The sequence below is a fragment of the Labrus mixtus genome, chromosome 19, assembly GCF_963584025.1.
Source record: "Labrus mixtus chromosome 19, fLabMix1.1, whole genome shotgun sequence".
In the NCBI taxonomy this organism is placed as follows: domain Eukaryota; kingdom Metazoa; phylum Chordata; class Actinopteri; order Labriformes; family Labridae; genus Labrus; species Labrus mixtus.
The window spans coordinates 7,790,073-7,816,348 of record NC_083630.1 but is presented as its reverse complement, the minus strand read 5'-3'; the positions used below and the strand labels follow the sequence as shown (position 1 = coordinate 7,816,348).

Genomic DNA, 26,276 nt, shown 5'->3' with positions numbered 1-26,276 from the left:
AAATGTGTGTTTGTGTGCGTGCATGACTGGTTGATCTGTATTTTGCTGTTGCCATCATCTGCCCAGGGACAACCGATAATAACTAGCTAGTCAGCTAAATCCGTACAAAGCATCTTTTCTCTTCTGAGACTTATGTTTTTTCATACACTTTCCCGGATTCAAATACAGAAAAACTAAACTTATTGGCTTCCCATGAAAAATGACAGAAAAAAGGATCTACTTTCATATTTAACTCTGAGGCAAGCCCCTCTACTGCAGAGCTTCACACCCACTCACATGTGATGCTTTTGGAAAGAGGAAGCATACGCCTGTGTAACAGATTACCGAAAAACGCTTGTGTTTCCCTGATGCAAATCTAGTGATAGATATGCACCATGATTGAGTAACAGTTAACAGTAGGAAGGAAAATACCTCCGCTACTAATTTCTCACCTGTTTGATCTAGCTTTCAGTGTGGCAATCTAGAAAAAATGATTACTAATAAGATTTGTATTAAACATTAGTTTGGGGATTTTACCATTATGTACCTCTTTACTATTGACATATCGCAGAATAGGTCGACTGTATTTAACCACAGCATTCTAGGTTTTTCTATTTTTTCTTCACGTGGGTAAATACATTGTCCCGATGCAACTAAAAACACAAATAAAATACTATGGATGGCTGACATAAAAACGAAGTGCAGCAGTGAAGTTTTCAGATTCTACTTGTTCACCTCTCATAAAAGTCAAATATCTGTTCTGAAAATGTAACTAAAACTCCAGAAGAAGAATCCAAAGAAAATCATTGAACTAACACAAAGTTATACGGTACAGGTAATGTTTACCAAATAAACTCATTTATGTTAAATAAGAACACTCATTCCCAATCTGGGGTCCATGATGGAAAGCAAATGCTCCACTTGTCTGAAAGAAGCTTGTCTAAACATGTAGTGAGTGTGTTAGTGGGCTTATATCAGCATAGTAGATGGTGAGAGAAGATAGTCTATGTGGGCGCAGTAAACACTGATGCTGCCGGGTCATATTTCTTTTTTTGACTTTAATTGTAGAAAGGGGACCGAGCCATATGAAAAGGGAAACTTTAATGTCCCTACCCACTCTCAACCGCAGAACTGTGTCCCCTTTACGAAGTGACAAAACTCATTCTGTTCTTTCCAATAACACTCATAAGTGGTCAGGACTGTCATTTCATTATCAAATACCAAATCTGTGTACACAGCTTTTAAAGCTAGAAGTTGTGCAAGGAAAGCCATGACCGTCTTTGTAAAAGATACGTGTATCATATGTGTGACGATTGGACATTCTCAAAGTATCACAAACAGGATGGGATTTTCATTTTATTGCATTTATTCATAATAACTGACACACTTTCAGACTTTGGCATTTGCAACTTTTGGTACTGAAGAAAACACAAGTAACACAAAAGTCATTTGAATTAAAAAGTCAATTTGAACTTATGGCCTGTTTTGGTATCCGTGAACATGTGTGGTCTCTATGAACTGATTATGAAGACAACAAATGCTTAGGTTGATTTTGAATTGGTGTTATCACATAGTTTCCAAGGTTGTCATCACCACAGTTTACAACACTCTTAGCACTGTCTGCAGCACATGCAGGCAGGAAGGTGCAGAAACATACTCAAAATGTATCAATTTAGCTAATTCACAGTGTCTTTGAAGAGTCATGGGGGCAACAATTGGATTGCATTTCAGATATTTTCTATATTGGTTGTCCTAATCAGTGAAAGGTTAATTTTTTCCCCTTTTAAAATAAGTATCTCATAAATACTGCATCAATTAGGCTCAAACCAGCACAGCAGGCCTCATCTCACAGGATGTACAAAACAGAAATCAGATTTCACAAGCACTCCATATAAGCTGCATTTGCACAGCATCACAATACTATTGAAATTCCATAGGAATGAACAAGAGGAAGTCCCTAAGAACTACAAATTATACATGTTAGCAGAGTGCACCCATACTTCAAAAGATAGCTTAACTATTTTAATGCTTAACATATATATAAGCCATTGATCTGTGAGATAAAAAGCACATTTAATTACTGTATTAACTACCACTCTACATTATAGCATGTACATATAACCAATAGCTAACAGTAAACACATATTGATACACAATGCATCTCTTTCAACCACTGTCCTGCAGCGTTGTCTATTTCCAGCAACAAGACTGAGCTAGTACCTTTCCTTTTAAGTCTCTTGTGTCCTGTAAACACATTTCAGTCCATTGATGAGCCATGTTGCCTGCAGCTGGTCATCCTTCTGAAAAATTCTACCGGTCATCCAGAAGTGGAGTGTCGGCCATACTTAAATGAAAAAATGTACAGCTTCACAAATATTGAGCTGCAGTCCGGTGTTAGCCATATTCTGAGGTGGGGGGCCCTGTCACGAGTTTACAGTAACCAGACAAGGCACCAAGATCAATGTACAAGGAGCCCTTCCTTTTCATGTGACCGGAGTCTTCAGAGTACAGAGAAGATTCTGCAAAAAAAAGAAGAGAGCATGTCATAAATGTCATAAGTGTTTCTCATTGAGTACCTGAACAAAACTGTCCTAAACACTTCAGTCCTTACCCTGTGTGGTGTCAGGGTGCTGGCTCTGTTGACGTAGCATGGTGTGGTTTGCCTCCTCCAGAGCAGAGTCCAGGCTCCAGCAGCGTGGTTGATCTTCCCTTGGTGGGTTGATGGCCTCATGCTTTAAAAGTTCAGAGGCCGAGCTACGCAGGGTAGGGTTCCTCTCCAGGGCTCGCTCCAGGAAGGAGCGGATTGCCAGGCTGCAGTCTTCTGGTATGTCCTCCAAAGGTGGGGCCTGCTTGTGGATCTGTGAGGATAGAAAAAAGGAAAAGCACATTAGCACGAGAGAAAAAGGCAGAGAGTAACAGCCTCCAAATAATGAAAAACAACAGGCCTGGTAGAAGTCATCTTGCAGCTGTGACCCAGTTTTCTTCTTTGAGTGTCATTGTGATTTGTGGCTAACAATACAAGTTTGGTGTAGCAAGAGGAAACACGCAAAAGTAGCATAGCTCAGCCTGTAAAAGAGGGGCACTTTACTTCCCCATGACAGCAGTTTGAAGAGGAAGTGAGTAATGGTCTAAGTCATGACAGCTTAGAGTCATTTAAAAAACCAGAAACAAAGCAAAGAACCAATGTCATGGAAACTTTTGAAAAACAGAAGTAGTGTCTGACTACACGGGCAATAGATCACACACAGTTACCAGCCACATTAAGCCTTTTTTATCTTGTGATAATCTAGACCGTGGAAGACCGGAGCAATGTCATGGAAAACAAAATACTCTGGCTGAATGCAAGTCTGGTATAATAGCTTTAATTGTAAGTTGTAAACCAAAGTTGTACAGAATTTTATACTCTAGCCACAGTTACCACTGTGACCTACTTTTGGGCACTATTAGATTTGTGTAAAAGCAAAATCAACATCCGCAACAAGTCTCTCCCTGGTTCCCCTTCAGGATAAAATACACATCTGTTAGCTACTTAAATTCAGGGATTCCCCCTTTTGTAACAACCATTTTTTCCAGCAACTTCCAATGCAATCAAATTCAACACTAGTTTAGACATTATACTAAAAACATCAATTATCAAAAATGGCAAGGCTAGATGAAAAATGAGCATAGGTCAACGAGCTTCATCCTTTGATGACTTTGAATTTAAGGGAAATGTGTTGTGTAATATTAAGAGTTATTTAATTCTGGATCAAGGTTCTTAACAAACAGACCAATCAACAACCATGTTTCATAAAAGATGCAAAACGCTTACAATGTAGAGGTAAGATGGGTATGCGGTGCGTGGGTATCTCCTGACCCACGGAGGGCTCCCAGTCTGCATGTGAATGATGGTGGTGCCCAGGCTGTAGATGTCCGTCTTGGTGTTGTGTCCTCGACACAGAACCAGCTCTGGACTCATATGCATCTATATGAAAGAAAGACATAACAAGAATTCAACAAAATGGTGCAGCTGTTGGAAAACGTGTGAAGTAGTTCCGCTTTAATGGGTTTACGACAAACTTAAAACCGTGTGTATCACGGTCAAGCTAAGGGCACTAGGGCAGTTCACTTTGAGTGTGAAAAGTAAACAAAGTAACATCCCTCTCTGCTGGAAATTCCAGCCTACTTTCCCATGTAAATATAAGCCTGAGCAGCCCAGTGTTAGGCTAGCTCTATATCTCTTATTATTACTGCTTGATGTCTGCCGTGGGAATTTCCACAAGTAAAGCCATGAGAGGCCCAGGGTGCAAGTACAAGGACTACTAACACACTGACAAACAAACAAAAGCCAGTACATGGGAAAGCTAGACGGATACATCATGAGAGAAAAGCCTTGTGAGAAATCTTCTGAATTAATCCCAAAACTGCTGATTACATCTGCACTAAGACCACAACATCAGGATGTTATTAGCATCAGGTCAATGAGTGCACTGACTGCTCTGCAGTAATTCTTGCCAATCATTGACTTCCTATAATCGTTTTGGAAATGACACAGACAAGTGCTGACAAGTCTTAAGTGTTCCAGGTCATAAGGAAATCTAGCCTCAGTCATGAGTCATTAAGAGTGCTGCCGTCTTCTGTTAAAGCACACCCACTATCAACTCCTCTATTGATTAGCCCAAACAAAAACAGAAGATATGTTGGATTTTCACATGCATTTTAGCCTTATATTTTCAGCCTGTAATCTACATTTGCAAACAGACCTTGTTGTAAATTTATTATTCTCAATGTAAAGCTAAACTTCCACCACTAAAGCACTTTATTTTGAAAAACTGAGAAAGTCCTTTGATAACATTAGTTCTTCTCTCTAAATCCATATCTTGCAGCTCTGGGGTTGTTCCTTTTTTTCAAAGTTGTTTTGTCTGTGTTTTATATGTCCCCTTATCACTAAGTATAGAAGCAGGCCGTCATAAACTTTTGTATGAATTGCATGTTCCGGAGACTAATTTCAATACACTCGTAGAGAGAATGTTCAGGTAGAACAAAATGACATATCACAACCATTTTTATGTTATTATGCGGTATTAATTGTCGTTATTGTAAACTTATGAAGCAAATGTTAGCTTTGGCATCACGTCAGTAAATCGTAAAACATCAGCCTGTAAAACCCAGACGTGGCTTTTCTAGTGCAAATGAGCAGGAAACAAGAAAAGCCCAGTTCATGTCTGAGTCACATAAGGTCCCCAGGTGATACTAGTTCTGCATAAGTAATACTAAAGCTTTTTTTTTCTTACCTCTGTTCCTCTCAGGTCTCGGGGAATGTATATATCCTCTGTCATCTGCACTGCCAGACCAAAGTCGACCAACACTGCCTTGTCTGACATCAGGACGATGTTACTGGCTAAAAAAAACAAACAGAGAAATGACTTTTATGATTCACACTTCCTGCAGAGGCACCGTGCTTGCAGAGCAGGTTGGCATTCAAGGTAAACATTTGTAACATTTAGGAATACTGAGCTAACAAGCAAATGGGAAAAGAGCACTGGAGCCTTGTAAGATTCCAGCATGTCTCATGCTTTTAGCCAACGCATTTGAAAGATAATTTGAGGGCAAGCCTTTTGTGGAAGGTCTCATCATTGCTCTTAAAAACCCACCAAGGTTTAATTACATATTTTGATCACAGGCAGGAAACACTTAAGCCACAGCGACGTGACACAGGGCAAGACCGGCCATTGTCGTCGGAGACTTGCCTCTCAGGACCCTCTTATTTACCCAGAAAGAGTATGAGAAGATGAAGGCTGGAATTTCCAGACACCAAACAGCCTTAAGGCCATGAGGCTGACACATGGCTCTGGGAAAAAGCTTTGATCCTAGCAGCGCTACTGTGGTCCAACCACCGCAAAACTACCACCTATCTAACCTCAGCTGAGCCATGCCTCCTCTAACTAGCATTTCTTGTCATTTAAGTAATTAGCTGCCAGATTGTGTGTCAGTGTGACCAGGCTAAATTTGAACACTATATCTCTAAGTGTGTGTTTGTAAGAATCTCAGTGTCAGATTTCTGTGGTCTGTCTGGTTGTGGTTATCTTAGACTGATTCACATTTTTCCTACTTGGCACTTGACTCGCTCATCAAGAGCTGCATCTCCCTGTGGCTTGACTCTGACGTAAATAGAGTTAAAAGTGACATTTCACAACTTACTGACACATTTGTGTTATCTTTCTGAAATGCAGCACAACCCTCAAAATCCCTCTGTGAGTGGAAAGCCTTGCACCATTTTGCCCTTACGTTTGATGTCGTGGTGGATGACTTTGTTCGAGTGCAGGTACTCCAGCCCCCGCAGGACTTGCTTGGCCACCCAGATGATCTCAAACTCTCTCATTGGCCCACAGCTGTCCAGCTTCTCCAAGACCGAGCCGCCCTCTCCGGCCTCCATGAACAGGTGGACGCTCTGATCCCAGAACAGAGCGCCGTATAGTTCAGCTATGTTCTCATGGTGGAACCGTGCCTGGAACTCCACCTCCGCTGCTTTGAAGTTCTCCATAGAGATCTGTTAAAATGATGATGAGATGTAAATAAAATCATTTTTATCTTAATTCTAGGTTTTTTTTTGTATATCCTAGGCTGCACAATTCTTGGAATTTTGACTATCAGACTTGTCTGTACGGTATTAATCATTGATGAGCCATGTCTCTTTCCCACCAATTTATCTACACACCAAATTCCTTTGTAAGCCTACGGTACTTAAGTCTCAAGTTTTACCTTTGAGACTCAATTTTTAATAAATAAGTTTGGGCTGTCAGCAAGACAAACATTTCTAGCCCACCACTCCTTACTGATCAAGTCGCCTCCATGTCGTTTTCACAACATTTCTGCAACCAAATAAAGGATGTGAGCTTAAGTCCGCAACCACTCGGCCTGCAGCCCCTGAACCTGGCTGGCCTCGGCCTGGCTATGTGGGAAGGTACATAAGTCCCAGTTACTAGCACCTCAACACCTATCCTATGAAGTACTACTTGCAATCCCAAGGCACTGATGTATGTAGGCCAAAGCAAGTGAAACTTAAAGCTAAGAATCAGAAAGGCTGCCATCAGAAATGGTAACATGGATTATGCCATTGCTAGGCACTATAAGGAGAAAAACCATGGGTCTGCTACCACCCTCCAATTCATTGGCATTGAAAGAGTGAGGCCTAAACCTGGAGGGGGCAATTTGATTAACCAACTTTTAAGAAGGGAGGCATTTTGGATTTACGAACTGAACACAATTGAACCACATGGACTCAATGAAGCACAGGACCTGAGCTGTTGTTTGTGTGGCTAATTATTATATCCTGTCTCCTTTCTCAGGGAATGAGGACTCATAGGGAGAGTTAAGGCACTAGGAAGGACCCTTCTCACTCCCCCCTTCCTGTTAAGACGGAGAGGGACAGGTACAGTATTGACCTCAACTATACTTGCATTTTCAGTTAGACATAGGAAAATACACTGACCACTAGATTTAAACAGGTAGTTGTCTTGTTCCTCTTGTAAACATATTTTATGTGAATATGCTTTGAATGTGTATGTGCAATTGTTGATGCACTATGAAAAATGATTTTCCTCACACTGTGTGCACCTTGATATATTGTGTTTGCACATTAAGGTTTCCATTTGTGGCTGTTTACTGTGATGATTGGTCATGTGACCACTTGCATTAAACCCAATGTAATGTGTAATGTCTGCCCTGTGATTGTGCTGAACCTGAAGAAGCTACAGGTGAAACGCGTTGTTCGTGCACAATAAAAATATAGTAAAAAAAAATGTCAGTGTGCCACGGACTTCTGATTGTTTTTTCACCTATCCCATGAACTTCGTTTACATTTTTGTTTGATGTGTTCTCAAACAGAAAGGCAAACACTACCCTCTGTGTATTGAGTGGGGTGCTGCTCTGGCTGTTGCTCCTGCTTTCAGTCTTTAGTCTAAATTAAACTTGCCAGAGAAAAATGGTATCTTTTTTTTTAACTGCAAGCAAGGGAACAAAGAGGAATATATCCCCAAACTAATTCTTAAATAATGTTTCCTTGATGGACCATGTGTTGAATGAAGGTTTAATGACGAGACTCTGATATGCAGGAAATCTAAAAAAAAGATAACAAGCACATGAGCTAGTTCCAGTAAGCCCTCTTGGTGTATTGTTAACAGTGTGTACAGAACACTATGTCAACATTGCAATTTGATGAAAACCTCAGAAGAGGTAGGAAGTTACTCCCCCCCTATGTGAGAAATGGTAAACACACGTGGGCCAATTTCATTTCCATTCTTGCATTTATCTTGGCCCTTTCTGTAAGGCTGTCACAAAAAAAAACAAGGGTTCTTCTTTTGAAGAGCCCTGTTCCTCTTTTACTCAAAAGTCAAACGTACAAAATGCCATGTTGACTCTTAACGCACACTGAGCAAACAGGAAAAGTCGCTGTGAGAACAAATAGTTCTTGCCAGGTGAAACACTTGGCATCTATACAGCTTGACTTTCCAGAACTCAGCACAGGCTGCTTCAGTATTCCGGTCTTTGCTGAGCAGGACTCACCAGTTTGCATGCCATTCTTTTTCTGGTGCTTGTGTCTTGAGCCAAGTGGACTTTCCCAAATGAGCCCTTGGGCACGAGGCCACAGCCGTAATTCTTGTAGGTCAATTTCCATGGAAAGAGGAGCACGTCCATGTTTATCCGGTAGCGGCCTTTTTTCACAGCCATGTCCTTCTGCAAACAAAGGTCAGTTAGAAAAAAAGGGAAGATGTGTCTTGCTTTTGTAAACTGAATAGATCACAAAGACTCATTTTCATGCTCACAAACATTCAGTTATTACTTTTGAGATGCTTCTCACCTTGTTCAGCAGGACTCCCATCTCCTCAGGCACATTCTGCAGGGCTGCAGTCTGCATGTTGGAGAGCAGGTTGACAAAGGACAAGAGGTCTGCTACTGTCCCGTAGCGAACACCACTTACTCCATCAACCCCAAAGGCCTTCTGCTGACCACTAGAGCCCCCTGAGTCCCCCACCTCCTCATTCTCATCCATCTCCTCCTGGGAGAGACCTTCCTCTTCAAACGACAAGCCCCCGTCCTCCTCTTCCTCTACTTCTTCAAGCTTATACAGTCTCTCAGCAGCGTTGATGATATCCTCAAGGTTCATATGAGCCAAAAGCAGTTCTACTCCATTATCATATTTGTAATCCATCTTGAAGCGTGACTTCTGCTGTTTGCTCTAAAAAGAAACATGAAGCGGTCAGTTAATGAGCATTTCTCCACTTAAATCAGAGTTAAGAGATTCAGTCAGTGATCAGCTCATCTGGAGTTCAGGTTACAGAGTGACAATTCTCAGAAGCATGAAACGTTGTTTCAGCTGACTGGGAGGGGCTAACAGAATATTTTCCAAGCAAATGAAGGGAGTTTCACAGTAAAGCTGGGAAGCCCCCCCCCAAGGGAAGCTCAGACCTTACTTGACCTCTAGAAAACACCACTGCTGATCATCAGTTAGTTAGTAAGAAAAGCTCATTAGTAGCCATTGCAATAGGTACCTCAGATAGGAAATGCATGGACACCGTGTGTGTCAAATTTGACTTTGAGACTGGGGTTTTCCAAGCCTACCAAACCAATAAACTACAGATTCAAGATTATTTTATCACATTTCAAAAACGACAAAATCAAAAAAGATGCCTCTTGAAATAACAGCCTATATTTCAGTGATATTTCGGGAGATGGAATAAAAGTTGCAAACAATCAAACAAACAATTTCTGCAAATGATTAGCAGATCCGACCGTCACATGTTATGTTGTAAGTAAGAAAACATGCTGTAGCCTGTACTTACCATATAGTTGAATCAGAAGCTTAACATGACTGTCGTCTCTTCATTGTGCGTCTCTGGCGGAGTCCGACACCGACTGACTGCCGGAGTTTCAGGTCTGCTGAGTATAGAAGGAAGTAAACAGAGGAAGTGCGTGTGGGAGGAGTGTGCTTTAACGTCAGGTGCCTGCGCTTTACTCTATGTAAGTTTCGTTTTCCCTTTCTCCTGCTTTCTCAGATGAAAAACAAAGTTCAAATGGCTTAATTGTTGAAAACCAGAGCATCACCTTCCACAGAATCATCGGGTGCTTTCCGGTGTTTTCCTGTGGGGAATGTTGCTTCATGTGAAATCATCTCTGAATAAATGTTTATTGAAGTTCTTGGATATAACCTGATTCAAGAGACCAATTTTAGTAAAGCTTGAATGTAAAACCCACTTAGGAAAATAACTTCAAGTAAACAGTTTTTCCCCTCCGTCGCTTGTACATTAATAATAACAATTTGTCTAGTTTGGTATACCTCGTCTGCCGTAGACACGGCTATGCGCATGCGCCTTACAGTTTCTTTCGGAGCAGCAATGGCGTCCTCCATTGCAGTGTGCAGGTTACATATGACGGGAAGGGGCAGCCTGGTGAAGTGCTTAAAGAAGGTCGACACACTCCTTAAAAGAAATGTTGGGACCAACGCTGTTGTTGCGCAAGGTGAAGCACTTTGTAAAGAAGAATCTGGTTCGTATAATAAGCTAGCTATGATACATGTCTCGCCTACAGTAAGCGTCAGTCCAAACTTCATTATAAAATCTTTATATTTTCAGAAACACTTGATATTAAACTCTATCTCAACACTTTTTACATAGAGAATTTGAAAGGTAATAAATATGGGGCGTTCGGTGAAATTCGGCTTTTTGTACGTTCACTGAGAAGATAAATAAATTAAGTACATAAGTAATTATTCAACATACAATTAGAGCAGGGGTGGGCAACTGGCGGCCCGGGGGCCACATGCGGCCCCCATCAACCCTCAACGTGGCCCTCGGGTCAATTTTACATATCAATTAATTGGAAACATGAAGAAAAACATGACAAAAATCTGCCATGAAATCATGAAAACCAGAAATATGTCCATAATAATATTTGATCACTGGTATATGTTGACTTACGTTTGAGACATAAATGACTGTAATCGTTTTTGTATACTACAATTTGGCCCTCTGGCAGTGAGAATTAAATGCATGTGGCCCTTGCTGTGACCAAAGTTGCCCATCCCTGAATTAGATTATTGTACGCCGCTGTGGGAAACATGCATGCTGAGTTATAGAGTTCATAAGGCAGCCAACGTGACGAGTTTGAGTCTTGTTAGTCAATTGTAGCCTCCCCCCGAAAAGTTTGTCTTATTGTCAAAATGTAAGTGTTTGTAAGAAGTTTTGACTTTTGGGCCACACTTTTCAAACTGCTCTCCTACAAAATGAGTTTAACAACAGCAGCGTGCTAATAACGCAAGTCTTGCCTTTAACAATATAGAATTATGTTCTTGATAAAATATCAATATATATATATTTATTTTTAGAGATGCACCGATTGGCAAATTAGGGCCGATACTGACGTTTGTAATGACTACTTAGCCGATTCCTATTTCATGACTTTCATCTTTCATTTCATCACTTCTTTTTCTGTAACACTCTCACGATGCCAACTTTTTTCTAATGTTTGACAATGAAAACAAGTCAGAGTTTGTTCATCAGGTGACGTCATCTGCCCAACAAAAAACCTCTAATCTGAATCAGTAGTTAGGTGTACTAGATGTCAGTATTAAGTAACAAATAATCATCATGCCACATTGTTTGCTGATGTCTGTCAACAGGGCCGATATCGTACGATACCGATGCATCCCTAATATCTCCTTTTATTGTTGTTGCCAGTTGTAAAGGATGGAGCTCAATCTTTGTATGCTGTGCAGGCGAAGAGGCAAGAACAGGCAGAGAGATCTGTTCTTATCAGCTGCCTGTCCAAAACCAATGAGAAAAAGTTTGTCAAGTATTTATCCAAATATGGAGATATCCAGAAATACTTCTTTTATGAAAGCTATGTAAGTGAAAGAACATGCTTTATTTCCCTACATGTTTTAAGATGTACATGAAACAGACTTGTCAGTTATTAAAGGATTCAGGTTGATTTTAAACTGTGTGTTTTGATGTTTTTATACAGGGAATGTATGCTGTCGTTGAGTACACCAACCACGAAAGTGTTTCCTCATTGCTAGAGGATACAGCCTTTCCCAGTTTCAGCCATGAATGCATGGTGCCTTTTAAATCGAGACTTGTGTCACTGAGGAACATAGGCTCAGCTGACTCAGCAAACAGACAGCTGTGCCAACCACAAACCACTGTTCCCATCAACACGCTGATCGAGAGACTGTCCAGAGAGGAAAGTGTAAGTGGTTTGCTGCTCGGTATTAAGTTTAAATTGAAGGACTAATTAGGTGACTTGGATTCAACAGTAAAGACAAATCTATTTCAGTAGATGTCCTAAAGTGTAATGCAAATGTATGCCTCAACAAGTGTGTTAACCTGTCTCTTCATTTCCCCTCAGATAGACCAACAGGTGACCGCCCTGACAGAAGCTTATCAGCTAACAGAGGAGAACATCAGACTGCGTTTCCTTGTGTGCTCTCTACTCAAGGACATTGCTGCTACTTATTTCCCAGAATGTACCATCAAGCCGTTTGGCTCATCCGTGAATGGCTATGGAAAGCTGGGCTGCGACCTGGACATGATCCTGGACCTTGATGGCATCAGTGGGAGAAAAGCAAAAATGGTAATAAAGGGGGTTTTAAGGTGTCTATTACTAGTAGTCTGAATAAAACCAAAAAAACAAATTTACCAGCTAAGAAGAAGATTTTCTTAATACTGCCAGACAGAACATTATCAGATAGATAGATAGTTACTTTATTAATCTCTTGGGAAGGTTCCCTCAGGGAAATTCAGATTCTACCATTCGCACCAAAAGATAGAACAGCACACAGATATAAAAAGTTAAATAAAAACACAAGTTATATACAAATATACTGTACACAGTAGCAGCAGTAGACGTGTCTAAAAATGATATATACATTTCCATATTGAAATAAAAAATATAGGAGCAGCAGTTGTGATCTCATACAGTATCTGGGTCAGCTATTGCGTTCTTTTGGGATTGCTTTTCATTGTTATGCTGACGATTTGCAGCTGTACATGCCATTAGGTGTAGGAAGTAAGTACGATACAGCTAAACTTGAGGCCTGTCTTGCAGCTGTTAAGAGCTGGTTATCAAAACATTTCTTGTTGCTTAATTCTGCTAAGACAGAAATGATGTTTATCGGACCAGCGAAACTGGGTCATCTTTTTGATCCCATGACTTTGTCTCTCGATGATTGTGTAATCAATCGCAGAGACCGAGTTAAGAATCGTGGTGTGCTTTTCGATCAGACACTATCGTTTGAATTACACATAAAGGAGGTGACCAGAGTTGCTTTTTTCCGCCTGAGAAACATCTCCAAGATCAGATCAATCTTGTCGTTTAAGGAGGCTGAGGTCCTCATCCATGCCTTTGTGTCATCTAGGCTAGATTATTGTAATGTCCTTCTGTCAGGTCTGCCAAAGAAAAGTCTGCGACGTCTGCAGATGGTTCAGAATGCTGCAGCTCGTGTTCTAACCGGAGCCGGCAGATATGAACACATTACCCCGGTGTTGGCCTCTCTTCATTGGCTCCCTGTTCATGCCAGAGCAGACTTTAAGGTGCTGCTGCTAACTTTTAAAATATTAAATGGCAGCGCACCATTGTATCGTACCGACCTGGTGAACCCCTATGTGCCTGCCCGAGCCCTGCGTTCTCAGGGGACGGGGTCTTCTGAGTGTCCCAAAGGTCAAAAAGAAGACAGTTGGTGAGCGGGCTTTTTCTTTCCGTGCACCGACACTTTGGAAGAGTTTAACCTCTGGACATCAGGCAGGCTTGTTCTGTTGAGGTTTTTAAAGCAAAGTTAAAGACCCATCTGTTTACTGTTGAGTATGAGTCATGATTTCTCTGTATGTTTTTTCCTGTATTTTAACTGTATTGCTTTGTACAGCACTTTGATTTAAAGCGCTTTATAAATAAAGTTATTATTATTATTATTATTATTATTATCTCATCAGTTCACTTAGTTGCTTAATTGAACAGTTAATGTACATCATGTCTTGCAAAAGGCCATCTGCCTCAAGGTTTAAGGCACTTGTAAATACTGATTGGAATTCAGACAAAATAAAACACATCTCTACTGTTGCAAGCCACTGAACAGATACCAGCTGCTGATACTGGCCACAGTGGGTGCAGAGCACTGCAGGGTGAAACTGAAGACAAAAAAGTTAGAAGCAGGTTTTTAGAGATGCCACAGTTCTTTGACTCTTTTTTAGTTAAAGAAACATTATGTTGGTTTATGAATTGCATCCAATCAGTTAGCTGACATCCCTCCATGACTGTATGTTGTTAAGGTGACATGAACTAGATGAGCAGAGTGTCATTTTCATAATATTCTGCTTAAAGGAACGTGTGCAACCATGGTAACCGTCCACTTTATTTTAGTGTGATGGCATTCACTTCACACATTCAAATAAAATTGAGGCAGATATAAGACATTTTCTAAATCGAAAACTCTACCTGTAGAGAAACCATAGATTATATCGAAACAGATAATGATCGTAAACACGGTTTTAATGGTCCAATAAAGATGCCACAGGAATACATATCGAACAATACTGCTGATAAAGACTTTATAAATAGGGGAACAGAAACGTTGTAGACGTGTGACATAAAGTCAGTCATCTGAAGGATTGTAGTCACATTTCATGCATTACAAGCAAACTGAACATCGATTGGTTTCTGATTGCTGGTAGGTAAAAATAAGACATTTAACGTCATCTTGAACTGCTGACATTTCTGACATTTCTGATGTGCAGAGTAACTGAAGATGAATCATGTGCATGTGGTCGGCTTTGTACCACTTTGGAGCTGTTCACGGAGTGGCAAAGGTTAACAACCCCGATGTTATGTATAACAAAAGACAGTAAAGTCCCACTAGGGTAGTTTGTGCCGCTTTGTTACACAGTAATAAATTTAATTTAGAAAAAGTCGTAAATTGATGTTTTTTCTCATTCGTCATATGATATGATCAGTGCTACTTGCAATGCTTTTTTGCTCTATCATGAGAACTTTATTGTCACAATACACTAATTCTGATGTACTTTGGTATGTTTGATACCATACATTTAGGATCATGTGACATCTCTAAACTCTCTGTGTTGCAGCCAAAAGCCGGTCTGTTCATGGAGTATCAGATGAAGAGTGAGAACTCCGAACGGGATGTGACTAAGAGCATTTTGTCCGTTATCGGGGAGTGCGTTGACCGATTTGGACCTGGATGTGTTGGGGTGCAGAAGATTCTCAATGCAAGATGTCCCCTGGTCCGCTTCTCCCACCAGCCCTCTGGTTTTCAGTGTGACCTCACAGCCAACAACAGGTATTCACCCTGCGGACATTAACAGCATGGGTCAGTTTCATGTAGTGGAAATGTCAGTTCCAGTTGGTCATGGAGCCTCTTGCTTCACAGAAACTGACTTGTTCTGAATGTTGTTCTGGCCACACTGGCATTGCAAAAGCCCCAAACAGAAACCTGACTGGCAGGAAGTGTGGTGATAGTTCAGTTGCCTGCTAATGTGAAACTGAACAGGAGGGCCAAAAAAGGGGAGTGTTGTTTGTGTTTCACTTCTTCTCTTTCGTCCCCACATCGATGGTATAACTCCAGCACGCACACACCTGCTAACGTACAGAAAACCACACAGCAGGTTTCGAAGGAAATAAGAGTTGAGCTGCCTCTTGCGGCTGGATGTAAGGGGGACTTTTCTCCAATCGTGCTGAGAGATCTCTGAAGCGCAGCACTTTTCTACCTCTGATGTGTGTGTAAAAGAAAACTCATAACAGCTCTGTGTGACACGCTGAAGGCTGCTCTCTAGTGGTGGTATCAATGGGTGTTGAGTTTCACTGACCTTTCAATTTCAAGGCACACCATTTTATTTCCCTCACTCACTGAAGAGTTTATCCAAATAGGCTATCTTTAATTCTATTTTTTTATTGCTTTAAAGTTTCTAACAGTTTCTAAGGCACCATGTTGGATAACAGCCGTTCAGCAAGACAGGTAAAGAATAAATCCCACAGTGCAACAGAAACTTATCTTTCATATTTTTTATTAAACTTTGATTGAACTAGGAATCCCCTTGAGATGGACATCTCTTTTCTGAGGAAGACTCGGCAAAGTTTGCACACCAGTTATAGTTCAAACAAAACCCACATCACACAGTCAAGTCAGACTTAACACACAAGAGGTCAATACGTAATCCAGCTCAATGGATGACATGTCATTTCTCAGTTGCATGAACTGGGCCTTTGAATTCCTGTAAGGGGACTAAACGATTTAAAAGAAAAATTCTCTGCTCATCAAAATTCCAAGGAGCAAGTCAAAGTAAAACCCTTTTACACCTTGTGTCAAATCCAAACAAAACGTGTATATAGATCATCATTTCAGGAGATAGTGTCAGTTCCTAACAAGGCGTTTTTTTACACAAAACATTTCGAATTTAAGAAGTCTAAAGATGAAATGATTGTCAGCCTGCAAACTTGTTACGATGATCAGAACCTAAAAACAGATTTGGTGTGAGAGCAAAGTGCACTACGTGGGCTCAAGTGAATTCTCAATGATTCTTGGGTTCATTTCCAATCCCCTGGTCTAACATACTTGAAATGTGGTGAAGAAACTACAACTAAGGAAGTCATTTTCAACTTCTTTGTGAGAACACGTGTGATCCATAAAAATCCCTAAATAATATATGATGACACCTTTTTAATGACTCCCAATTCAGTTTCACATTTCGTTTGACCTGGGGAATGGAAACGAACAAGAGAAAAAAAACAACCTCATTTGGTTTTCTGATCATTAAAAATTAACTTGAGCCCATGTCGTCGGATTTCAAGATAACTCCCTCCCCCAAAAATGCGAGGAAAAGGATTGTCAATGGTTGAGTCATAATGCTAAATAACTTAAGGGCAGGAATCAGCCAATCATTCCTGGATGTGTATCTAGAGGTCTATACTGATGCCTTTAAGAGATACAATCAGAACAAAACAACATTGTGGTGTATTCACTCAATCTACAGAACAATTAAAATGTAATATTCAAACATGATTACATATTTAAAGAGAACATATTCTAACCCTTTTCCACCTTTTCAAACAGTCACATGTGGTCTAAATGAAACATCTGTGCTGTGCTTTGGTTGAAATATAACATGAATCAAGCACCAGAGGAGGTTTGTGCATTAAGATAAGCATTAAGAGATCTTAATATGCACCAAGGAAGACAAAGATATTACAGATAGGTCGTGTGCATTTTCATAAGGACATGAGTATAAAAGACGAGTGAGAGCAGGCAGAAGTGTTAAGAAACGTGAGTATGGAAGCAAGAAGGGAAGTATGATGAATAATGAGTGATAGAAATCAGCACCAAAGCAAGTGTGTGCAGGGAGAACTAAGTTAACACTTTTTTTTCAAAAGGAAAGTCATGAGTCATTTCTTTGAAGACTGTGGGGACAGCAGCCACCACAACATTTCAAAGATAGTTTTTACAACGGACTGGCTGCTAAGTGGGGTTTTTCCCGGTAAGAGTAACCGTTTCCTCATTGAGCAGGGAACTGGTTTTCTTTCCAGTTTTTTCTAGATAATAGATTAAGTTCAGAAGTGCATACATCGTGTCTTTGTGTTCTGCTTATACTTAATGTTGAGCCTCCAAAAATTCCCTTAAAAACCTGCAGCGCAGTAGACAAGTAATATTGCATGTTCTCCACAGGGTGGCGATCAAGAGCACAGAGCTGCTCTACCTGTACGGGGAGCTGGACCCTCGGGTTCGCTGCCTGGTGTTCACTGTGCGCTGCTGGGCCCGAACTCACGCCATCACCAGCAGCATCCCTGGAGCCTGGATCACCAACTTCTCCCTCACATTTATGGTGCTGTTCTTCCTGCAGAAGAGGAGCCCTCCAATCATCCCCACCCTGGACCACCTCAGGGCCCTAGCAGGTACCACCACCCATACCTTTCTCTCCCCTTTCACCTATTGATCATTTTTCTAATATAATACAGTTTTGTAAGTAAATGTATGTTACATAAGAGTTTCAAATGTATCAATTTAAAAAAAGGAGCTCACTGACCTGACAGCCAATCACAACGTCTTTTGGCTTCAAAAGTAACTTTATGCTTAACAATGTTTCACTAGTTTTCTGTGAATGAAACCGTGTAGAGCCACAATAACAATAACTCTTGGGGTCCATAAAATGTCAGTAAATAGTGAAAGATGACATTTGGTTGAAGTGTGAGGTGTCACAAACTTAGATATTCACCCTATTTAAACCTCAGACAAAGAGAAGTCAAGATAATAAAATAGCAATATGGGAGATATCTACTTTAGATTTGGTCCTGAATGGTTTGTTTTGGTTTTGACCAAGGAGGCTGGGCAGTTTTAAGGAACCCACGCACTGTCATTTTGGACGCCCCTCTGCAAACCAACAGGTATTTCAGTGATGGAAGCAGGCAAGCAAACTGGTTCAGATAGAACTGATTCTAACCGACCTAAAAAGCCTCAACATTTTTCTAATAAGCTCCACGAGCAGAAACGCGGTAAAACTAGGGTAAATATTGGAGATGTTTTTGAAAAATGAAGAGAGGTTACAACCCAGAAAAAGTTTCAAGACCGATGCAGAGCTGGCTAAACACTGAAGCTACAGTGTCCATGACATGGCGACCTGCGTGCACTTCGATTCAGGAGGAGGGTGCAGCATGAGACAGCTCTCTCTAATGATTTGTATTTGGACTGCAGTACCCGTTTTAAACACCAGGTGTCAGAATGAAATATTGCTCCTCTAAGACTGAGAACTTTAAACAAAGCAGTGTTAACCTTTTAACCTCTAGTCAATGTGTTTACAATTGTGAAGCCGATTCCATGTAACATTAGTTCTATTTTTAAGGGTTATCTGATGTTTTCTGAATGACTAAGATAGAACTAACCAAATTTAGTGTTGAAAAATGATGTTATTCAGTCCTTTTTCATTTCCTCTCCTGATGTAAACATTTAAATAACATGACTATGAATGTATGAATGAGCTATAAATCAAAGTGAAGCCAGAACAAGCCAGTAGGCCTTGGTACCAACCTAAGGGGGTTGGGGTAATGTGTCTGCAGTTGTTGTTATTTTTAACTATTTCAGTGCATCCATTTAGGCTCTGTTGACTTCAGCGCATGTCTCACCTTCGTATAAACAAGGATAAATCTGTCTTGAATGTGAACCACCAGTCTGCCTGCGAGTCCACTGCAGCTCCTCCATCTCTCTCTCTCTCTCTCTCTCTCTCTCTCTGTCACCTTGGCTTCCTGATAATTGCCTTCCAAAAGCAATCTACCCCCACCCCATCCCCTTCCCCGTTCCCTCCACCTACCCCCCGTCTCGGCCCGAGTTTAGCGCAGACTCTATCACACAGAGTGCTTACAGGACAATAAAAGGCCCATCACTCCGGGAAGGTCGATGACCCACCTCCTCTGGACACACGAGCTAACCCACCACAGGCATCTATTTAGACAGCGGAGTAAAACACACAGACACAAGCCAGCGTCATCGGGGTAAAGGAAGGCCGCTAACAAGGGCATTGCTGGACTCTTAAACCAAGCAAAGACATGATGTCCCCCCCCGACCACACACACACATGTACATGCACTTGGTCCTCCTCTCCCCCTTCCGTCTGGTCTGTTTCCTCTCCATGAAAGTACCGCCGCCATCCATCTGTGTGTTGTTTATGGCCATCATAGACCTGTTACGCCACTCATTTACCTTGTATCCCCGCTTTTCCTCCCACAAGGTCCCGAAGACAAGAGCGTGATTGAAGGGAACGACTGCACGTTTGTCAGCGACTTCAGCAAGATCCGGCCCCTGAGCAACACAGAGACACTGGGTGAGCAAGAGAGCGGGAATCAGGGCTGCAGGGCTACAATTCAGTTTGATTGATATCGCTCTTTCTGTCAGCGGCTAACTCGACTTTCTAACTTGCTGTGTCTCAGAGAAACTGCTGTGCGAGTTCTTCGAGTTCTACTCCACCTTCTCCTTCAGCCAGAAGTCCATAAATGTCAGAAAGGTATGTATCATAATGACCCTGTAGATGATTAACCAAGCTGTAATAATTCACCTAAGTTTTTTGAATGGTTGAGAACGTTTATGACATCTTTTAGTTGTAACAATGCATCAATTTAAAAGCATGTTAATAACCTGAATCTGCTGCAACTTTTTACTTTACAATGAGTTTCACTTAGATGAGGATATCGAGTGTCACTTCACTTGTGACCTTCTTGTAATTCATATGATCACCACCATGTGAATGGATGCCACCAAAAAGTCAACAACTTCTCCTTCGTCATAGGAATATGTTCAGTGTTTCCCCTAGGTTTACAGCGTTGGGGGGGGGGGGGGGAACACGCCTGGCTGCCCACGCCTGGCCGCCCCCATAATATAATGGTAGGGGAAACACTGATGTTATCTAACATATCTCAAATGCATCATGCATGAACTCGGCACACTGAAGACGATAAGAGTTTTTAGCTTCTGTAGAATACGGCAAATATTTAATTGAAGGAGGCCAGAAGTAAGATGAAGCCAGTTATACTCCACTTCTTTAGTCTTCTTCTTGTGGGCCTTGACGCTGGACACTATCTGAAACTGTAATATCATCCTCTCTTATAAGATGAAGCATCAACGAGCCAGGATCTATATTATATTAATGAAGAAAAATGATGTTAGACTTTTTTAATAGATGTAGAAAGGAGATTTTTTTACATTATAACTTTGAAATAGTTATCCGTTTTTTGGTTTGTCCACCAGGAGCACTAACCATTCTTTGAAGGAGCAATCTGGTATAACATATCTACAGAATTAAATGATTAAATGACCTTACTGTGTCATCAGACATTTAGGAAACATGCTATGTTGAAGTGCTGGCTTTTCTGTCAACAATGCAGCAGCCAGTATGTCCCCCTTTATTTGGATTCTGGTCCTGAATGTTTTGTAATTGTTTAGAGCAGAGAAGGAAGGCGGTTTTAAGGCCCCCCCACACGGTGGACGCCTGTCTGTTTGCCAGCAAACGGCAAACCAACAGGTGTTGCAGCGATGGAAGCGGGCAAGAGAAGTGGTTCAGATAGAAGTGATTGTACCCGACCTAAAAAGCCTCGGCATGTTTCTAATAAGCTCCACGAGCAGAAACGTGGTAACACTAGGATAAATGTTAGAGATGCATTTTGTTTGATGCAGAAAGGTTTCAAGACTGATGCAGAGCTGGTTAAACACTGAAGCATCAGTGTCTGCATCATTGCAACTGCATGCACATTAAGTGGAGGGGGCGGGCGGAGACAGCTCTCTCCCAATTTTAAAGGTCACAGTTACATATTGCTCCTTTAAAGCAGCAAAAATTGTGTATCCTGAGAACAGTGTTTTATGTTTCCAAAAAGTGAATATTGGCCATAAACTTGATTCTGTAGTTCTCCAAAATCTTTATCAGTTAGTAAAAGCCTTGAAAATCCAGTTCCAGTCACACTCTGCTGACAAAATGATCCATCCATCCCTTAGGACATCGTGCTTCTTGGATGGCTTCTAATCTGATTTGGAAATTAAACCGTTGCATCACTGAGAAACTAGAACAAAAAGAAAAAAAAAAATCTTTCCAGAAAGAGCATCAACACTAGAGGAAACCCAGTTCAGCATCCTTTCAAGTTTTTCACTCCCAGCTTCAGAGCTGAGCTCCAGCAGAGAAATGGGTTGGTAATAAAGGCAGGGCTCGGTGCAAGGCGTCTTCCCACACACACACACACACACACACACACGACAGCTGTCCTTGTCATGTGTGATTGATGTCGGCCACACAGAGCATGGCGCCCTTGAGCTGGGATCCCAATTAAGAGCTCCATCAGGCTTAGTGTAAACAAACACATATTTATTCTATTTACACCGACTGTCTATGAAGTCGTAGGACTTCCATAAGAAATATACATCTCGAAAAAGAATGAGAAAACAAGTCAGAAAAAGTAAGGATGACTCACTTCGTCTAAATAAGTCAATAAAATGTGTGGAAAGATAAAGACGAATAAATGTAGAACGCAGAAGTCAAAGTGGGAAAAATAAGCACACAAATATAATAATAGAAATCCAGAACTGAAAGTAGTTATTAAGAGAGAGGCTAATAAAAACATGTATTTAAAGTTTTTGTTAGCCGTTCATCCGGTTTCATTTGCTAATTAATTTATTAATTTTGTCAGTGAAACCCTTGACATTAGAAATAATCAGCTCTGTCATTTTTGCCGCTGTTTTACAGGTAAATGAACCCTCTTCTAAGGTACAACTCTTGAGTTTTTATGAATACAAAGTGGTTCAAGTTCAAACCAAAGGGCTGAGAACTGTTTCCAAGTCATACTGTGACTCCAAGGTTATATCAGAGGGACACTTGGGAGCTAATGTGCCCTCTGTATAAGTACAAGATAGTCAATTAAGCTACTTTTAAAATTTGCAACATTTAACAACATCCTATTCATCAGCTGTTCCTTTTACCCCTGGAAATTAACTTGATAAAGTAGGTGTGCACGCTCTGATGGCACAGGCCGGAGCTCGGAGGATAATGAATTGATGCCTGTGGGAAAGAAGGCCCCTGCAGGCTAATATATGAGACTAATATCAGGTTTGACACAGAGGAGGAAGCCTGCAGGTAGACGCTGGCCGTGACCCATACCTATAGGCTTTCACCAGAGGAGCAACAGCCATAAATCTGCTTTACCGTGCAACAATTCTCTGGTTCACTCCCTTCCTTTGACTGATGGCTTTATGTTGCCATCTTCTGTCCCCCACATCCCCATCATTTTATCACTCCTGCCCCTTTACTGTCAGGCCTAAGGCAGGACACGGCATGCAAAGCACCCTGGAAGGTTCTTGACTTCTCTGTGACCCACATATTAGTGGTTCATTTGAAGGCCATGGGTGCCAAACAGAAGCACAGATCATATATGCTTCCGTTGATAATATGTTCGGCATGCATAACAGGTTTTAATACCAGTTCGGCACTTTCCTGTCATTATTTTGTTCCACTTCATGATTTATTCTCACGTTTTGCCACTCGAGTCAATAACCCTTCCAGGCCATGTCAAAGTCAATCCTTCTCCCATCTGCTGGCACGCAGAGCAGGGTTTCAGTCAGCCGTCAGTGACCCAAACACAGCTGCAAAGTGCTAAAACCATGACCAACAAGATAGATGGACCATGTACTGTACATACAGGCCTCACGGCTGCTTCTGTTCCTCAAGAATGTGTTTTCATCTGTCAGCGTTGTTCCCTTTTCTTGTCTGCAGGGCAAAGAGCAGAACAAGCCGGAGGTTGCCCCGCTGCACATACAGAACCCTTTCGAAACCTCTCTGAACGTCAGCAAGAACGTCAATGCCGTGCAGCTAGAACGCTTCATAGCTTTGTGTCAGGAGAGCTCCTGGCTGCTCCAACAGAGTGAGACCAGGACACCAGGGGTCCGTACAGCCGGAAACACTGCCACACCTTGGGGACTCGCTACCCTCCTCATGCCCTCCCAGATTGCAGCGGTTAGAAGTGGCAAGAAGAGGAGACGAGAGCCGGCCAGTGAGAGGATAAAAGGCTTGCTGGAGTCCTTGAAGAAGGACAATCAGCCATAGACAAGCTAAGACTCGGTCTGATCCTCTCTATGTCACTTTAATACATTCTGTGTTGGACATCTGCTTTTATTGCCTGATGCTGCACAGAGGAGGTAAGAAGCAGCTTCTGCAGTGAACTGTAGTTCCAAACACGGACACTGGAGGGTGTAACTGAGGCCTGTAGGTGCATATGTTTGGGGCCTAGAATAAGGGAGTGATTATTGATTCTGTTCTGTAAACCTACATACTCTGTTGTGATTAAAGCCCATACTATGGAAAGTGATGCAAGTCCTGCCAGATGCTCATGTATGACCAGAGACAGTAGATTTACAGGTACAGTTGATTGAAAATGGATTTTAAACTTTACACCGATCAATAACAACATCTGTTCTCACCTCAAACAGAATCACTGGATGTTTTTCTTTTAAGTGTAACAATACAGATAGGTAATCATGGGTTAATGTCAACCAATGTGTTAATAAATGTCCCCCAAAAATGATAAAAGAAAGCAAAGGGAATCAGACACTTCAAAAAAACTACTGCTCAATAAAAGTCTTTCTGTAGTATAGTCAAAGAAATACTTTTATTCATCCCTTTAGGTCATAATGGATTTGTTTTCTTTTCTTTTTCTACTTCATAGAGTAAATTAAAGTCTCATATATATTATTCCTCTTTTGTCTACAGTAAGCTTATTTTCTTTTGTAACTCCTGTTGAGTCACATCATACAAGAGCAATCAAAGGACTTTGTTACAAGTGTTACCGCCTCCTTAACACAAGAATAATTAAATCCAAAAAGGCTCAGAAAGAATGGAGACCCAAACATTCAAGGATGCCACACAAATGAGTTTTATTGAAAATGAAGAGATTGCACTCAGGTGTTCAGCAGGTAGAGGGAGGAGAGAGAATCAAGAGAAGAGAGAGAGAGGACAGGTGTGCAGCAGGTAAAGGGAGGAGGGAGAATCAAGAGAAGAGAGAGAGAGGACAGGTGTGCAGCAGGTAGAGGGAGGAGGGAGAGAGAGAGAGAAAGAGGACAGGTGTGCAGCAGGTGGAGGGAGAGAGAGAGAGGACAGGTGTGCAGCAGGTAGAGAGAGAGAGAGAGGACAGGTGTGCAGCAGGTAGAGGGAGGAGGGAGAATCAAGCAAAGAGAGAGAGGACAGGTGTGCAGCAGGTAGAGGGAGGAGGGAGAATCAAGCAAAGAGAGAGGACAGGTGTGCAGCAGGTGGAGGGAGGAGAGAGAGAGAGAGAGGACAGGTGTGCAGCAGGTGGAGGGAGGAGAGAGAGAGAGAGGACAGGTGTGCAGCAGGTAGAGGGAGGAGAGAGAGAGAGGACAGGTGTGCAGCAGGTGGAGGGAGGAGAGAGAGAGGACAGGTGTGCAGCAGGTGGAGGGAGGAGAGAGAGAGAGAGAGAGGACAGGTGTCCAGCAGGTGGAGGGAGGAGAGAGAGAGAGAGAGAGAGAGGACAGGTGTGCAGCAGGTGGAGGGAGAATCAAGAAAAGAGAGAGAGAGAGAACAGGGCTGCACGATGCGAGTAATCAAACCTAAAAGCACTGGTAGATAATCACACTGACTGAACACAAGCTTTTTCACCCAAAGCTACATAGATCACACTCATTACAAATCTTCTCATACTTACTACCTTCCACTGCAACATTGCAGAATAAACTACTGTAGCACTGACATGTTTGTATTCAGGCTAACAATAAATGGCCTCCAACATTATGGCTGATTGCTTAAATGCTTACTTGAATTTTAAAATTGCATAGAAAATATAACATTTTCAGTTTCAAATCTCCTGAGTTAAGGGCCACGTCTAATCTCTCTAACAGTACAAGAAACTTCAGAGATGTTTTGGGGAGCTCTGAGACTAACTGGTTGTTAAGGAGGAGGATATGTGACCTTTAAACAAACGAACGGCAACTGGAGTTAAAAGAAAAAAAACTGCATTTTCTTCAAGTTCCATCTGGATTTAAGTTTTTCGTTGAAAAGCTTTGAAACGGTGACATAATGGTAAAGTGGTGTGCTAAATGTATATAGAACTAGACCGGGCCATCTAGATGGTAATCCAGTTCAGTTGGAAAACAAAAAGTCAGCCAGTTTTGTGGTGAAGTCTGTAGAAGGGATTGACCTCTCAGGAAACCCATCAGTTCATCTGTCATGTTAAATATATGAACTTGTTTCAGTTTCCTGTGTCCACAAATGTCACTACTTAAACACGGTCCAAACCGATGGTGGTAGAAACAAAAAGGCAAACACCAATAAGGTCATACGTATCCTATTGTTCTTGCTAAAGTAACATTAGCTGAGTGCATGTGAGATAGACAATAGAAAGAGGACCTCAGGGAGCATGTGTTAGGAGGAGTGCATCTGCAGGTTCTCATCCGATCGGTGTTTGTGTATGTGTGTGTTTCAGGCCCATGGGACACTGTATGGGGAGTGAGAGTGTGCGGCCCACAGCTGTTTTTCCGCTCATTGCAGTGGGAGGTCAGAGGGGTGAGAGGAGAGACTTTTAACTGCCTCCCCCTCCCCTCCTACCACCCCTCCACCCCTTTGCCACGGGGGCACTGTACGGCTGGGAGGAAAAGGAGTGAGGCAGAAGAGAGGCCATCACCGCCTCACATCCCTCCTGCTTTTTGAACTTCAATCACTGTCCTCTACCTCTCCCTCTCGCTTCACTTTCAAATCCAGCTTCCTCTCTGACTCTATCAGTCATCT

The 26,276-nt window shown here is 41.7% G+C and overlaps 2 protein-coding genes across 2 annotated transcripts; one reads left to right on the top strand and one right to left on the bottom strand.

Moving 5' to 3' along the window:
- Positions 1-1,322: 1,322 nt before the first annotated feature.
- On the bottom strand, positions 1,323-9,949 carry map3k8 (mitogen-activated protein kinase kinase kinase 8). Its single transcript, XM_061064006.1, has 8 exons — positions 9,801-9,949; positions 8,819-9,196; positions 8,524-8,694; positions 6,247-6,508; positions 5,253-5,359; positions 3,791-3,943; positions 2,591-2,837; positions 1,323-2,498 (listed from the first exon to the last, which is right to left on the bottom strand). Exons 1-8 carry the CDS (start codon positions 9,801-9,803, stop codon positions 2,374-2,376), a joined length of 1,446 nt encoding a protein of 481 aa, XP_060919989.1. The 5' UTR covers positions 9,804-9,949; the 3' UTR covers positions 1,323-2,373.
- A 350-nt stretch (positions 9,950-10,299) lies between these two features.
- Positions 10,300-24,236, top strand: mtpap (mitochondrial poly(A) polymerase). Its single transcript, XM_061064005.1, has 9 exons — positions 10,300-10,503; positions 11,694-11,860; positions 11,980-12,204; positions 12,364-12,588; positions 15,093-15,304; positions 17,684-17,910; positions 19,737-19,829; positions 19,936-20,009; positions 23,256-24,236. Exons 1-9 carry the CDS (start codon positions 10,317-10,319, stop codon positions 23,583-23,585), a joined length of 1,740 nt encoding a protein of 579 aa, XP_060919988.1. The 5' UTR covers positions 10,300-10,316; the 3' UTR covers positions 23,586-24,236.
- The last annotated feature ends 2,040 nt before the right edge of the window (positions 24,237-26,276 follow it).